General features: G+C 42.2%; 1 protein-coding gene across 3 annotated transcripts; it reads left to right on the plus strand.

The window, feature by feature from the left end:
- Positions 1-2,846: 2,846 nt before the first annotated feature.
- On the plus strand, positions 2,847-14,150 carry TAGLN3 (transgelin 3). 3 transcript variants are annotated; one of them, XM_067546233.1, is made up of 5 exons: positions 2,847-3,028; positions 3,437-3,618; positions 4,491-4,665; positions 11,153-11,255; positions 14,001-14,150. In XM_067546233.1, the coding sequence occupies exons 1-5, from the start codon at positions 2,878-2,880 to the stop codon at positions 14,140-14,142; spliced, it is 753 nt and encodes a 250-aa protein (XP_067402334.1). In that variant the 5' UTR covers positions 2,847-2,877; the 3' UTR covers positions 14,143-14,150. The 3 variants fall into 3 exon arrangements, with proteins under 3 accessions (XP_067402334.1, XP_067402332.1, XP_067402333.1); XM_067546231.1 differs by having other exon boundaries at positions 2,946-3,083; XM_067546232.1 differs by having other exon boundaries at positions 2,975-3,114.
- Positions 14,151-16,604: the final 2,454 nt, after the last annotated feature.

Consider the following 16,604-nt stretch of genomic DNA (forward strand, 5'->3'; position numbering starts at 1 on the left):
GATCTATTCAGAACACCTGATAACACCCTGTAGAACAAAGCAAAGAGTGTGAATAAAACCAATGTCCTGAATAGCGTATTTGTGACTTCACAGCTCATGACTAATGTGCCCATCTCATGGTCAGGATGACAAATTTTGTTAGTGCACCGCCCCATCAACTGTGCATTTCTAGAATGCCTTTCAACAGATGACTTGTGTGCTTTTCATACACTAACACAGCCTTGCAACAACCTTTGTGAGATTCAGCAGATAAGTATTTGTCTCCATTTTACAGCTGTGGTAAAGAATTCATTGTCATTTGAAAAAAAAAATGTTAAATGGCACAGTGGCTCTCAACCTTTCCAGACTACTGTACCCCTTTCAGGAGTCTGATTTGTCTTGCGTATCCCCAAATTTCATCTCACTTAAAAGCTTCTTGCTTACAAAATCAGATATCAAAATACAAAAGTGTCACAGCACACTCACTGAAAAATTGCTTACTTTCTCATTTTTGCTATATAATTATAAAATAAATCAATTGGAATATAAACATTGTACTTGCATTTCAGTGTATGGGGTATAGAGCAGTATAAACAAGTCATTATGCATACAAAATTTTAGTTTGTACTGACTTGGCTAGTGCTTTTTATGTAAACTGTTGTAAAATTAGGCAAATATCTAGATGAGTTGATGTACCCCCAGAAGACCTCTCTGTACCCTAGGGGTATGTGTACGCCTGGTTGAGAACCACTGGCACAGGGCCAAGAAGGTCCACACTATCAGCATATGTTCTTGATGATGATTCCCTCCTTTCAGTCACATTTTGAGACCTATCGGTTAGCTACTTTTCAATCCACAATAGGTGCTGAGCTGATTTTGTACCATTCTAGTTTCTTAATCAAAATGTTGTGTGGTACCAAGTCAAATGCCTTCCAGAAGTCTATTACATCAACACCATTACCTTTATCAACCAAACTTGTAATCTCATTTTTAAAAAATCAGGGTAGTTTGACAAGTTGTATTTGTCCCATAAATCCATCTTGATTAATATCAGCTATATTCTCCTCCTTTAATTTTTTATTAATCAAGTCTCCTACCAGCCATTATTTTGCCTGAGATCACTGGACTATAATTGCATGTGTTTTCCTATGTACCCTTTTTAATTATTGCCACAATATTTGCTTTATTCCAGTCCTCTGAAACTTCCCCTTTGTTCCAAAATTTACTAACAATTAACATGAACGCTCTAGAAAGCTCCTCTTCTTCCACCCCTTTCAGGCTGTGGGGGAAGGGGCTGTGGGTGGGAGGGAACACTTTGCTGCACAGCCTGTGAGAGCTGCGCCGCCTCAAAGCCAAAAGGAGCTGTAGTGAGCTTGGCATTGGTGTATTGGCACACAGCTTCTGTGGAGTCCACTGATAGTGCCTTCTGAGTCTTCTGCTATTGCCAGAGAGCTGAAAGACATATGCACGTATTTTAATGGAAGAATTCCAAGCAAGTTCTGTAAATGCAAGTTTCCTGTCCCTGAAGCAGAAGTAGGCTAAACAGTGGCCCATAACCGTTGTCTTTACATAAAGGCAACCAAATTCACATGGTGCTGTTCCTTTTTATGTGCTACTGCTGCAGCTTCTTTTTCCCACCTCATTCAAGGCTTGGTTTGAATGCTTTGTTCTTGTTTTCTGTAGCTGATCGCTTCTGTGCACCTGAGACAGCATGGAACGGAAAGGACCTGAATAATAGCCTTGTTACGTAGCACACACTCTGGAACAGCTGAATTATGTAAGAATATATTTCAGGGGTTTTTAAATTACCAGTGCACAAAACGGAAAGCACTAAATGAAATGCTTGTGGAGGAGAAGAATGAATGAGGTCATCTATTAAATTTTTCATCTACTGCATCTGTTTAAGCCCCAGGGTGTCTTGAACAATATAAATCTGAGAGCTTCAGAAGCTGAAGGAAATGGAAGAGGAGAGTCATGGGATAGATATACAAGTAGTTGTAAAAAAAAAAAAAAAAAAGATGTATAGTTTCACTGGAAAAGACTTAATGCTGAATTCACACCAGGGATTTATAAACCCTTTGCATACAGAGTTGACATGTTCATGTGTGTAAAACGGTCCACATTTTAGCAGGATGGATTCAGAGCAAGGACAAAAGAAGTGTGACAAAAATTGGTGTGATTAGAGGAAGGACCAAAAGAGTTTTGGCTTAAAAACCCTAAAACCTTACCAATTAGACAAAGGAAAAAACAAACCCTTTTGGGTTGTCTAGTCCATCCCCTTGCTACTGCAGTTCCTCAGCTAGTGTATTGACATAAATCTCCAGAGTTCAACAGAGCTATGCTGACTCACACAATGGTCCTTGTTCTCTATAGCACTTTTGCTTGTTTTTAGTCCAGTCATGTCGCAACTGATGAGGCTTCTAGCTTTTTCCTTGGAAGACTATTTGAAAGTCTAATACATCTTGCTGCTAGGAAGACTTGCTTTATTCTTCCTAATCAATCTCTCTCCATTTAATTTTATTCATCGCCCCTAATTATACTCTTGTTAGTATTTTAAATTATCACTCTCCAGCATTCGTTTTGGTTTTGTTCTTTCAGCCTCCAGTGATGATAGCATACAGGATGCAGAGCAGGGAGACAAATATTCTGCACATATTCCAATATCTATTGGTTCCTATTACATTTGGATAATGAAATGATACCAACAAAGTCCTTCTATAAGTATTTTTAACTATAGGGAGTTGAGGTGCTCTGATGCTGGGCTCAGTGGAAGAACTTAAGTAAAGAAGAACTGCATCAAGAAAGTGAACAACACGGAGCGAGGGAAGCGTGCACCTCAGCAGACTGCAGATGAGAGAGACAGGACTCCTTGGCTCTGCTGAGTAGGCAGGCCTTTTAATGGCGCTTAGCAACGCCCCTGCTTTGACCCTCCTCATACGTGAGGAAAATCAAATCAATACACTGTTCTTCAAATCACGATGCTGCAGCAGCAGGGAATCGCAGCAGCCTTCAGCTCTTCTTAAATTTAGCAGTGCTTTTCCATTCGATGGTCTCTGGATTTCCCATCCTGATTGCATCTTTGAAAGGATCCCTTGAGTTCCCATGTATAGTCTTCTTGTTATTAGCAAATATTATGTAGGCAATTTAAAAGTACTTCTGGATTTGCTGGCAGTGATAACACTGATCTGAAACGCTATTATAATCTTTGTAGCTATAGCAGAAATCTCACTTGCAATCTATTGTAATTTAAACTGTAACTTGATTGTTGCTGTTTGGCTGATGAAAAATGATTTTATTTTTTTATTTCCCCCCCTGCAAAACAGTTAAAGCCAATGCCTGCTTTTGTTTTGATTTTTGGTAGTCAATCTGTATTGATGTATAGATTGGGCTGTCTTGTATATTTTTCAATCTGTGTTATCAGAACCTTGTAAATAAACAATTTGTATTTTTATTCCAGAGATGGCTAACAGAGGTCCGAGCTATGGTTTAAGCCGAGAAGTGCAGGAAAAGATTGAACAGAAATATGACTTGGAATTAGAGAACAAGCTAGTGGACTGGATTATTTTACAGTGTGGTGAAAAGATAGAGCATCCACCTCCTGGAAGGCAAAATTTTCAGAAATGGTTAATGGATGGAACAGTAAGTGTTGATCTGATTTTCATATAAGCATTATTTATATGCATACAATGAATCTTAGTCTATTAATATCTAACCTAACTCTGTAGTTTCATCTGACTGCATTGGCCTGAGCTCATGGATTATTTTTTTAGCATATACTTGTATTGGCTGTACACAGGTTTCCTTCCAATCAGGACATTTTGTTCTGTCTCAAAATATCTTTTCTGCCAGTGTACTGGAATATGTATATTAAGTTTGACTCATTCCTTCACTATAATTTCTCGTATAGTAACAACAGACTTGCTTTTACAATCAAGTCTGTGCTTTTCTGCTAAGAAAATAAATGTTGCTATTTGTGTGCGTAATACACACGGACTTTGGTGCATTTGATTATGTCATAGTGTTTTCGCCTTGGGAATAATTCTACAGCTATTATGTTGTATTCCATTGGTTTATCAAATAAACATACAAATGCTGCTGTTTGCTCTGGGCAGTAAGACTTGTCTACCGGCTAATTATTGAATCTCTGCCAATGTTGCTTTAACAGTATTTCAATTGATAGTGCTTTTTTTTTTTTTCCTTTCTTCGCCCACTACTGTCAATTGTTACATAACCTCTAGCAAATGATTGTTTTATTTCTTGCCGTAGATCAATGCATACTTGATCAACTTATCATTTATTTAAAAAAAGCTTTAATAGCATTTTAATACATTCAGATTGATACCAGTGGTAGTTTCCTATCTTTTTTGATTAAAGAAATGATTTCTCTGAGAGATTCTACCCACGTCAGAGCTTCACACCGCATAATCCAGCACACAGAAATTAGCTTCTGCTTTAGTGATCTGGAACTAATTAATTTTTTTTAAAACTTCTGTTCTATTTTTATCTCTTAGCTGTTGTGCAAGTTAATAAACAGTTTACATCCAAAGGGAAAAGAACCCATTCCAAAGATCTCTGAATCAAAAATGGCTTTCAAGCAGATGGAACAAATTTCTCAATTCTTAAAAGCTGCTGAAATCTATGGAGTAAGAACAACAGATATTTTCCAGACAGTGGATTTATGGGAAGGTAAAAATAATAATGATATTGAAAATCAGCTTGCAGTCTTCATTCTGCTCTGCTTTGATCTGCACTAACAGTGCATTTTGTCTAAGGAAAAATCTCTAATGTAATTATCATTTGCTTCTCTTTGCTTTACCTCATTACCATTCTCTTCCAGTGGTGCATTATCTCCTCCAAGGGATTTATATTACCCTAAGGACATAATGGAATCTTTTCAAGTTAATGCATTATCCAAAAGCCATCATTCTGACAGAAAGCCATAAACATAATAAAATGAATGTTCCCCCATACCACTTATTTCCAAGCAAACAGCTACTAGTAACAAATATGGAAACCTCTATTTTCCTATAACAAGCTTTTATTCTATGTTTCAATTTAAAAGTGAGGCTTAAATTTTAGCTGTAAAATTGGAGTAAAAAAAATAACTATCCCAAACAGGGAAATCTATATATGAATTTTTCAGCTTCAATCTTTTATATTAATCATAACCAGTTAAAAGCAAAAAATCACTACTGACATATAGGAGATTTAGGTTTGCAGGGTTGTCGGTCGAACATTTTCCACCAGCATTTAGGTCTCTTTGTTTCCATAGTGATCTTTTTATTCAGCTAAAACCTGAGAATGCTCTTGTGAGTTTGCAGTAGCTCAGGTCTATGAAGATTTATTCCATTCCACATAGGAACTAGAAGTGGTCTATATTATTTTCCCATGAACCTTTGATTCTTTCTGAAAGGCTATTCGTATTGCTTCCTGTATGGTGATCCATCACTTTCTAGTGTTCCTACTAAGTGTACTATGTGCACTGGGGCATCTCTAAGCAAAGCGACACATGGTAGAGCCCAATACAAGAGCTCAAAGTGGAGATGGCCGTAGCGTCGTCGAAGACAGCAGTTGAGATTTAGGGGGAGTGGGTGAAAGGGAGGCACAGAGAACAAAACAAAGGATGGGGGAAATTATCTGTTGTAGAAGATGATCACTCACTGGAATAAGGTGGGAGGCTGCATGGAGAGGACTAGTACAGGATTGTTTCTTACAGTTTGTTCTCCTGTGTTTTGTCTAATCTAGGGTATGTCTTCATTGCACAGTTCACCTGGGCTCTTACTCAAGTTTTAGCTCAATCTCCCCCCTACACACGCACAGAAACCTCTGCCTACCGGGACTGGATGTGTTTTGAGTCCAGGCTAGCTGACCTGCTCCAGGGAGGTGTGGGTTACAGCCAGGGCTCTGCTTTCACTCAGGCTGGAACCTACTCACTTTTGCAGTGAGGATGCAGGCAAAATCACTTGCATGCTGATGATCCCCCATTGCCTTCCCACACTCCTGGCCTCCCCATACCCAAATGACTGATAAGTTCTCATGCAATTGACACAACTGACTGGGACAGAATCCTAGAGCAGCTCAGCGCAACGAACTATGGGCTATGCCCCCCAACACACACAGGTGACAGCAGAAACTGGGGGGGGTCACAGAAATGCAGGTGTGGCTTTGCTGTGAGAATGCTCATACCTGGCCTTGGCTAACTCTGGTGCTCAGACTCAGGTGACAATCACATTGAGGATACACTCATTTTAAACGACTAAACTAAATGACCTTCCTCTTGCCCTGGAAAAAAGATGCCACAGTCTAGAAGGCTATTGCAAGGGAAGTTAATTATGTGTGTCCTTGCTCAATGTATCTTCAGTATTAGCCCATTTCAGATGTTGTTTTGGCAGCATTTTGTGTCCAGTAATGGTTTAATTTTTGCACATAAAATTACAATATCTTGGTTCTTACTAAGAAAAATATTTCAGCTGTAGAAAACGTTCATAAAGGTAATCAATTTTCCCTCATTTATTTTCTTTTTCACTAATCACTTTCTCCCAAAGTTTTGGTCTTTTTTTTTTTTTTTTTAATGCATGAAAGTGAAGGTTTAGCAGTGTTTGGATTAAGCGAAACCTAATGTAGACAGGTACAACATAAGCTTTCCTCAGGCAGCAGTTGCAGTGCATCACAACCCTTTCTACAGCCCCTAGCTTTCTAGTCCTGGCACCCCCACAGTTCTTCCAACGCATCTCAATCTTGAAATGAAATGTCCCTGGTTATTCCAGTCTTTGTCCCTACATGGCTTCTCTCTCTTTGCTGTAGTTGGGACTTGAGGCACCCTTGTTATTTCTTTGTTGGGACTCTGGATTGGGAAGTGTTAGAAAATTAAAATGCTGCAGCAATTCAGAGGACGGGGTGGGGACTGTGTGTGTGTGTGTGTGTGTGTGTGTGTGTGTGTGTGTGTGTGTGTGTGTGTGTGTGTGTGTGTGTGTGTGTGTGTGTGTGTGTGTGTGTGTGTGTGTGTGTGTGTGTGTGTGTGTGTGAGAGAGAGAGAGAGAGCGCGAGAGGTCTAGCATTCACTTTCTATTTGTATCACCTCACATGCCAGAAAAGATTCCCAGGTTGTCCTCTGCTATGGGACAGTAGGAGAATGAAGTCTAGTGTCTGTTGAGAGGGAGCTATGCTCTGAGTTGGCTAAATCAAAAACAAAGGAGGATGGCTTGAAAAACAGCCCTTTTTGTCATTAACATTTTTCCAGCAGCTTTTTCTGCAAGACTCTTGATAACGAATAGCCAAAAATAACAGGTCCGTCATCGCCCCCCCCCCCCCTGCTTGGTAGGCTGTTTCAAACACAGTAGACCATCTTCACCTCTGCGGTTCCTTCACCCAGGCTGCTTCAAGCAAGGTGAAGCCTTGCTTTTCCTCTAGTGCTTCTCTTACTTGCACATATGGGGCCAGGAAGTTTTTCTGCACTATGTTCCCAAACATCCAGATCATCCGACCTGCTCCCTTTCAGTGCCTTCCCCTAGTGTATTTCTGGGCAGCTTAAATCAGTAATAAGCCAACCTCAAAGAGTTCAGAGATGCAGCTTTGGATCTTTATCTACATTTTTGAGGACTCTGGTGATTCCCTCCAAAATAGTCCCTCTCTCCCTGAGACTGATCCCACTGGTCACATAGAAACACTTGAGGTGAAGGCCCAAGGACTTCTGGGTAGGTTTGTCTCAAGGAGAATGGACTCTTTTCAACAGCTCCTCTTAGGGACAAGATAGAGGCCCTCCTCCTAGCACTAGTAGTGTCCCGCTCTTCTGCTAGGCCGTGCCGTTCCATATGTCCCAGTGTGCATTGCACAAGGGCATTTCAGGTTAAGAAGAAATGGCAGCAGGGCCCTTAAAAAGATGCTGCCAGTGGTATCGATTCCTACAACGTGATTTAGGAAAAGCAGAAGAGGATGGTGGGAGAAGGAGACACGTAAGGTCCTGTTGTGGAGTCACAAGTCTGGTGTGGGGCCAAAGGGAGAGGTTTTTTAACTAAACATTTCTGCATCTTAAAGCCTTGAGTTGAGTTTGGTTTGAGGGGAGGCTGAGAATGAAGAACAGCTTGCATTTTAGATGTGAACAGGTCTTATTTTGACTTGTTCTTCCATCCCAAATGTACATCTTTTCACAACTGTCTTCACTATGATGATCCAGTCTGGCTGTCCAGAAGATGAGAAGAGATGCCCGTCATTCCTCTGTGTTGTGGCTTCCTGCTTTCATCCTCCTCCTTCTTAGCCATTCCTAAACTACTTATATCCTTTTGTGTTTGCCCTCTTTCCACAACGCCACTCGGTCTCCACATAGAATTACAGCCTTCGCTCGCAGCCCCCGGGTTCTCCGTCAGGCCTCACTCGTTTGTCAGGGAGGTAGCGCAGAGCCCAGTCTTGGCTGCTGCTTTGTTTCGTTCTGTGACAATCATCCCCTGCTCCATCTGCTTCCCCTGGGTAGCTTCTCCCACTCCCCACTGCCAGTTAAAGCAGAGCTTTGGTGGCAGCCTGCTGAAGCTGAATGCTAGAGATGCAGGGGAGGCTCCAGATGGCTCAGACAGGCTGATCATAACGTTTTAAACCGGTCTTTTGTTTTTCAAATTGCCATCATCATCCACCTCATTCAGTTTCAAACTCTTCTTCCCATCTCCAACTGCTTCCCCTCTCCAGCCACTGTGGTGCTTGCTCCATGGGAGGTGTCACATGGGCAACATTATTCTTAGCATCTGCTACAGCATATGGTGCATCTGCTACCTCAGGGAGCCCGTCATGCTAAAACCTCACACCATGTTCTGTGCGTGTGTGTTATATCAGCCTCTCAGACTGCCCTATATTAAGCAAGGAGCAGAGCTGCTTCAGTTTATGGTAAAGGTGGTCAGAGGCTGGCAATTATTTTATGAGCAAATTAGCCCTTGCTAATACAATTCCTAGAGCCCGGTATGGGATACAAAAATTTGGATTAGCTAGTAACCAACCCTCGATCTGCACGCCGCCTTTTATATCTATCCACATCTGCACCCGCCCCAGAACCCTATATCACTGTTAGAGCCCAAAAAATCCAATCTGCAGTAAACAATACAACCACCTTCGCAGATGCAGATATAAAGTGGATATCCATGGATTTGCATGGCTCTAAAAATTCCTGTCAACTTAAATGGGCAATATTATGGGTAATTTCAATGTATTAATTTCAATACAGTTGGAAGCTGCTAAGTATGCTGAGGTTGGGGATTTTACTTATCACAAACAGGTCCTATGTGCTTTGCGTCTGAAGGTTTGTGTAAAACATATCCCTTAAATTAATCTGTGAATTTCCACTGAAGTATAGAATATAAATGTGTCATGCATTAGGCTTGATTTCCCAGACACACAATCTGCCTTGCAACGCTTCCTTAGCAGTGCTTGGCTGGAAATATTTTTAGTTTAGCAATCTTTTTTCATTATATCTCTTATGAAACATCATGTATCTAGGGTCATAAATTTTCAAGTGTAGATCAAACCAAAAATTCCCCACTCTGAAGAGTTTACAATCAAAGAGAGACAAGGCCTGATGTTGTTCAGGAAAGAGGCTGTGAGAAAGAACTGGGGTGGAGAAGAAGGTAGGAAGGAGTCATAGTAGAAGTGGGACGGGAGGAGGAGAGAAGAGAGGGCACCCGGGGAAAGATTTTTCAAGTGCTCAGCATCCAGTATGGGTAAATCTGGTCAAACACCAGTATATGATTTCAGTGGGTTTTTTTTTTTTTAATGAAACGAAAAAGGTTTTTCAGTTTTATTTTTTTCACAGCGTTTTTCAGTTTCAGCTAAATAGAAAGTAAAAAATTGTTTGGTTTTGCCTCTTTCTCTTCCTTTTTCCCCTCTTGCCCCTCCCCCCAAGGGGAGAGAGACACACACAAGAAAGGGAGGGAAGGGAGACTAAAGGTGGAAATAGCCAGTTTTGGGGGTGGGAGGAAAAGGACTGTAAAACGTTGACAAAAAGGGAAAACTATTGAAAAGCCATTTTTGGTTTAAAACAAAAGTGTTGATGAAAAATGTCAAGTGGCTGGTGTGCTGATTTCTCTTGAAGAACTGGCCTCTGATATGGTGCCTGAGGAGGTGCCTGTCCTCTCTTAAAAATCTGGCTCTTGGTGGACAGGGAGTGAGAGGCCATTCTAGGTGCAGGGGCAGCATGGGAGAAAGTGGGAATGTGACAGTGATGAAGGGAGAGAACTGAGTCCAGAATAACAGTGAGAGTGAGACAGTGAGGAAGGTGAAGGAAAGAGGATAGACATGAGGTGAGGCAGAGTCGTGAAAGTGGAGACAAGGAGCTTGAATTTGATACAGCATGTTATAGGGAGCAGTTAAAGGGTTTCACAGAATTAGCGACTGGGTACTTGGACAGCAACTGGTGAGAATTAGGGACATGGTAACTCCTAAAGGACTGGAATATGCTCTGTTAGCAGCGAGTTCTTGCCCAGGAATCTCCAGGCTCTTCATAAAGCTGAGCAAGCATCATCATCCCCAGTTTACAGATGAGTCCCAGGGCTCGTTTACACAGTGCGTTAGTCCGCACCAGAAGGGCGGGAACGGCAGCACATACTAATGTCTCACACACTAACTGGCATCATGACAATAAAAATAGTAATAATAGAGCACAGTGCCGTTGTCAATGCCAGGCACGCCTCTGTTACTGAATGGTATGTGGTTTCTTACTTTCAACTTTTTGTATGATGAAGTGATGGCTTTAAAGCAGAAGTTGCTGCACACAGCTTTGTTTCTGTGCTTGAGGAATCTCCCTTGATGCAGGGATGGGTTTTTATAATGGAACCTGTCCCTTAAAGGCGTACAGGATTTTAAACTTGGCCTGTTACTCTGCCTGCCACCTCCTGAACTACTGTCTCAAAATGAACATGGCGCTGGAAGCCAGGCACATGTGAATGCTAATCTTTGCTTGATACTCCTCCTGCAGCCTTCAGCAAGCCAGTCAACATCTCCGCCTCAGTTTCACCAACTGTAAAACAGGGTTAATTCTGATGACCTGCCTCCCAGGGCGCTGAGGGGTTTAGTTAATATGCTGGGTGGAAATCTGTGTAAAGGTGCTAAATGGTGGTGGGAAAACAGCGTTGCTGTTCTAAGATCATGTCCTTCATATGCAGATTTTTAAGACGATTTTCCATGTCTGGCTTTTTAGGGAAGGACATGGCTGCCGTGCAGAGAACCCTAATGTCTTTAGGCAGCTTGGCTGTCACCAAGGATGATGGATGTTACAGAGGGGATCCATCCTGGTTTCACAGGTGAAGTGCCAAGTAAAGCCTCCCACACCTAAGTGCCATTGGATGGCGGTAATACTGTCTGCCTTTAAGCACAGAAGGGATTTAGGAAACTAACTGGGGACTGGGCAGTCTTCCCAACATGTCCTGGAAATTTTTGACTGCCCTGGTGAAGTAGCTAGGTTTTGTGTGTAGGCCAGGTCTCAGACTGGTTCTTAGCTGAATTAAGCTGACGTGAATAAAGCCTGGTTTAAACTGAAATAAGAGCATGTGCACAGATTTGAAAACTCATTTAAATTAAACTGGTGCAACTTTCATATGCAGACAAATCCATAGATATTCAAGGTCTGATTTTCTCTCACACATGTGCTTAGAATAATTCCTTAGAAGTCAGTTGGCCTGATTCTTTATTGCTCTGCACTTTGTACATTTGTGTCAATGCGAAGGAGGCGTAAAATGCCACCACATCAGCCTGGTGGCCTTTTATACTCAGTTTGCACTGGAGTGAAGTGCAAGGTAATGGAGAATCAGGCCTAATGGAGCTGAACCAATGTAAATCTTAGGTGGCAGCAGAAGCAGACCTCCTATAATCCTTATATTTCAGTCAAGCACCCTGAATGAAAAAGCAGCACTAGATGTTGTTATCCATCTGACCATTATATGCCAAACGCAGCCCACCCAGCACATGGAAGTGCATATGATAGTAGGAGTAATGCTAAACAATGTTAACTTCTAGCTCTACTCTGTTGTTGTTAACATGCCCAGATCTCCCTTTGATCTCTTCTATCTCATCTACCATTTTGTCTGTCTTTATTAATTACATTTCAACTTCTGTAGCCAATGAACAAATTATCCGGAGATCCCTGCCTGAAACAATTAATAAAGAGGAATCAAAATAAAAGGTGGAATTGGTTCCCAAGGCTTTAATTAAAATAAAACAAGGAGCAAATGAATCTGTGATAGAATTAAGTGTTGGGAGAATTTATAAAAATTGGGAGGGGAGAAATCCTCTCTAGATGGTGATGTGGATAGCTAGCTTGCTTTTCAGGTTATGGAGAAGAAATCAAGAGAAAATGAAAATATGGCTGTTTTTTCAAGAGGTCTAGAGTCTCAGCTTGCATCCCTCCTAGAATGGCAATGTTTTCTGGGACGAGAAGTTCATTGTCTGATTTTTGTTAATTGTTAACTAAGTGCTAGGAGGGTGCCCAGAGTCTAGGGCAGGAGCTCATGAGCCCTTTTATAACTGTAAAATACATTAAACTGAAAAATGGCCGCCCATTCTGAAAAACCACAAGACTGCTGATTTTTCCTAGATCTTTTCCACCTTTCTGCAAGCCTGGCTCCTGGGAAACTGGGGCTGCCTCCTGCAATAGGCTCAAATCCAGCCAAGCAAATGATTATGTACTTACATGCTCTGCGGGCCAGAGTGCTCAGCACCTTCAGGGATCAAGCCCTGGGAGAGCCTTGAATTGATTCCAAACACTGAAGCCTCCTGATGTAGGATTGGATATGACAGCGTGCTGGTGCTTGTGGTGATACATTAAAACAGGATATTGCAACACTGCATGGTGACCTGACCTGCAGGATGAATAGAAGCAGCTGGGTTCCCTGCCTGGGTGAGATCATAGTTTTGCTTGTGAAGGCCAGCCTCAGTTTGTGACACTGTTCTGTCTTCTATGGCCTGAATGGCTGTATGTCAGTCAGCATCATTTCAAGCCCTTGCACCGTTTTCTGTCTTTTTTTTTTTTATGACTTTTTTTCCCCAAGGTACACAAGTGAGAAACCCATCTAAGATGAATGTATATTTAAATTACCCACAACCTGAGATCTAACAGCAGAGCCCGAAGCTGTAATGCTTCTGCCATAACTACCACTGTGTATTCACTGCTGTATTTGGGAGAGATAGACGCCTCTGGGCTCCATTGAAAAACATGGACCTAAAGTGCTTTTGGGGCAGAGGGAAAACTAATGCAGATTGTGTTAAAAGATAAGGGGCTGTCATCAAAGGTTTATCTAGTGGGAATGGGGAATCAGGACTCCTGGGTTCTAGTCCTTAGTGCTGCCATTAACTCATTCTGTGAACTTCAGCTGGTCCCTTCATTTCTCTGTCACAGTTGTTCTATCTCTAAAATAGGTATAATTGCTGCATTCAGAATAATAGAATCACATTTTGCTGTCATTTACGCTGGTATAAAGCAGGAGTAGCTCCACTGACTTACATGGAAATTACTCCCAATTTACGCTGTTGCTCTGGCGGGATACCAAATTGTGTTACATCACTGAAGACATCTAACTGACCATGCCCCGTGGCCAGGACGCTGTGGCTAGCTGCTTATGGATGCCATCACCTCATACAGCTTAATCTTCTCATGAGTGTGTCATACATCATAATACAAATATTTTACCTCCCATGGTGATGTTGTGGTCAAAATATTTGTAAATTGTATTTGTATTTTACAAATATTTATACAAAATAAATATACAAATATTATACAAAATATTTGTAATTGGTATTATAAAAAGTATTTGGGGAGTCTAGAATGAATAACACTCTAGAGGAGTTATGGCCTTGGCTGTCAAGTAAATACACGGTGTGCACTGCAAAAAAGCAGGTAGGCTGCCAGTGTTGTTTATCCAAGGGGATGATGAATAAAGTATTGCAGTGCAGAGAGAACACTTGTGACATGGGTCAATTTCAGAGCCCTGAAGCCTTCTAGAATCATGTGGGCATAACTGGATTGACCATGTATTTCTTTTGTGTCTGGACAGGAAAGCACAGCAGAATCGGCGAGGGTTTTCGGAAGAGCAGCTTCGTCGGGGACAGAATGTCATAGGCCTTCAGATGGGTAGCAACAAAGGAGCATCGCAATCTGGCATGACGGGCTATGGGATGCCAAGGCAGATTATGTAAATGGCTGTCTCTCTGTAGTGAGCACGCATTCTACGGCATGGTCTGATTAGAAGTATGTAGCTAGCTCTCTTTCAGCCTGAAACATGATTTTTAATAGTTTGGCCTTTTTAGGATTTCTTTTTTCAGCAGCAACTTTTTGATGAAGAACATGGATGTGTGTGTTGTGTGACAGTTCACCTTGCGCACTGCTGCCCTCTACTGTTCACTTCTGAACTATGCAAAGACTCTGGTTTTCTGTATTTATTTATTTGCAAATTGTTACCTTCGGCCTTTGTGTCTTACAAATCTCCATCTTGTGTCTCAACAAGTAACCTCATCCTCAGTTCAGTGACAATATTGTTTGATCTTCTAAAAATAAAGACAAATTTAAAAAAATCCATTTAGACTGAATCTTTAAAGGGGAGAAAGCCCACAACTCCCAACACAAGTTCCCTATGGAGGGAGGTTACATGAGCTCCTCTGCCACATAGAGCACATTAGTGCCATTATCTGATGCCAAGAAACCCCAGGAGTGAGCTGGGTAGCTGATCAGCTTCTCTATCTCTTTCCTTCACTTGTGCAACATGCAGTAAGTGCTTTCTGGAAATGGCATATGTGCTGAATGGCACCCCAACCAAGACTGCTGCTGCAGTCGTGACCCTGCTTCTCGATGTCCAAGTTACGTACACTCGAAGCTAGAGTCAAAGTCAGCTCCTGAAGTGAGATGGTGGGATTGCAATGGAGCTGCACCGAGACTGCATTTGGGCTCAGAAAGTCAGTGGTCTGGTAAATGCTAAAAGTCTGTTGTGAACTGAATTCTTTCCCACTTCTCTCCAGTGACAAAACCGATTAGTTTCAGTTAATGGAATGCACTGAGGTTCCAAGATAGGCATACCTTGGCCTAGTAAGTAACTATTACTTTCTTTTTATAGAGAAGGAAACGGGCATGAGGCTTGCAAACACTTGCCCGTGGGTTGGGGTGGTGATGATTTAGTGGATTAGACATGGTACTGGCCTCTAATCTTGAAGGAGATTGGCTCCCTCAGGGACACAGTGCAAGGCTCATAATCTCTCTGTACATAAAATGAGCTAATGATATTTCCCTGGCTCCATAAGGGTGTTGCAACTAAGGCCTAACTAACTAAATGCAAGTCAAGTGCTTTATTATTCTTGATTTGTAATATTACAGTTGCATCAAACAGCCTTAAGAGAGATCAGAGTCCTCTAGTCCAGGCTCAACCTATTTATAATGATCATGGAAAAGAAATGCACTCAACAGAAATTCAATATCATGTTTAGTCAGCTCAATTAAAGGGAAGTTGGAGGGCTATTAAGAAAACATAGACATGGTTTAAATAACAAATAGTGACAGTGAACCCCATGACAGACTGTGCTGGTTGGTATGGTTGCCTGCAGCCTCCCTGTCTAACATTTCTATAGATAATACCACCTGCTGTTCACAAAGAAGTGAGGAAAACAGAGTGTTAACAACAGGCCGGCTCACCACTTTTGTGTCCATTGCTCACTGGGTATTCTCATTATAGTCAAAAGCCTAGGACTTAATAATGCTAATTGCCAGTGACTTGGACTGCAGTGGAGACAATGTCAAGGGAGGAAGGGTGCCATGGACCCACAAGGGTCTTCGGCATTGCAACACCTAACTTGTAGATGCCCAGAAAATCACTGGAATAACATTGTGGTCCACAAAGTCTGAGTCTGGGTGCCTGGACTCCGTATACAGTGCAGGGGCAAAGAAAGATAGGTGCCTAAGAACGCAATCTGCTAGGTGGGGCGATGCAGACAAGAAGGGTATATCTTAGGCTCCACCCCCCTTAGGCAGCTGGGTGCCTAAATCCGCACTTCAGGGAGGTACTTATCTTCGCTTAAGATCCACAGCCAGGAACCCCTTTTCTTCAGGCATGCAGCTTAGATCCTAAGCTGGGGGAGGGGGTTTTGGATCCAGGGTCTCCCACTTCCTTGGGGGGGGTGCAGTAACAATCTGGCTATAGAGTCATTCTCACTCATACCAGCTCGCTGGCCCAGTGTCTATTTAAATATTTGTATACAGCGGGACAGCTTCAACAGGAGAGATTGAGAGAAACCCTCATCAGAATATCCCATAGTGAAGTAGTTAGGGGCACTTTTCTGAGGCAGAGGAGACCCCTGTTCACATCCCTTCTCCCCATCCGGCAGAGCGGGGACTAGACCTGGGTGTCCCACATCCCATGAGAGTGCTCTCACCACTGGGCTAAGAGTTATGGGTGGCTCTGAGCATGCCTACCTGATCCGGCCCCACAGGCAAACGCCTCCCTTCACTTGGTTTGAGGCTCACACTGGGGCTTAGTCGTGATCTAAGGGTCGGGTTTGGGTGCCTCATGTGGAGATGTTGTGCGCAATGAGTCACCTAAGGCAGTGGTGCCATTTAGGGGGGGCAGAGGGAGGCAGGAAGCCCCCCTGAGTTTTGTACAAGAGGTCTGATGGCG

Source organism: Emydura macquarii, unplaced genomic scaffold (genome assembly GCF_026122565.2).
Source record: "Emydura macquarii macquarii isolate MOO-44397 ecotype Brisbane River unplaced genomic scaffold, CSIRO-AGI_Emac_v2 contig_1119, whole genome shotgun sequence".
Taxonomy (NCBI): Eukaryota; Metazoa; Chordata; order Testudines; family Chelidae; genus Emydura; species Emydura macquarii.

Bases quoted from the DNA above. Each gene is read 5' to 3' on its own strand.
- TAGLN3 (XM_067546233.1), top strand. From the start codon at position 2,878: ATGGCGCTTAGCAACGCCCCTGCTTTGACCCTCCTCATACGTGAGGAA. The intron at 3,619-4,490 runs GTAAGTGTTGAT...TTTATCTCTTAG, and splicing joins AATGGTTAATGGATGGAACA to CTGTTGTGCAAGTTAATAAA. The intron at 4,666-11,152 runs GTAAAAATAATA...CTGGCTTTTTAG, and splicing joins GACAGTGGATTTATGGGAAG to GGAAGGACATGGCTGCCGTG.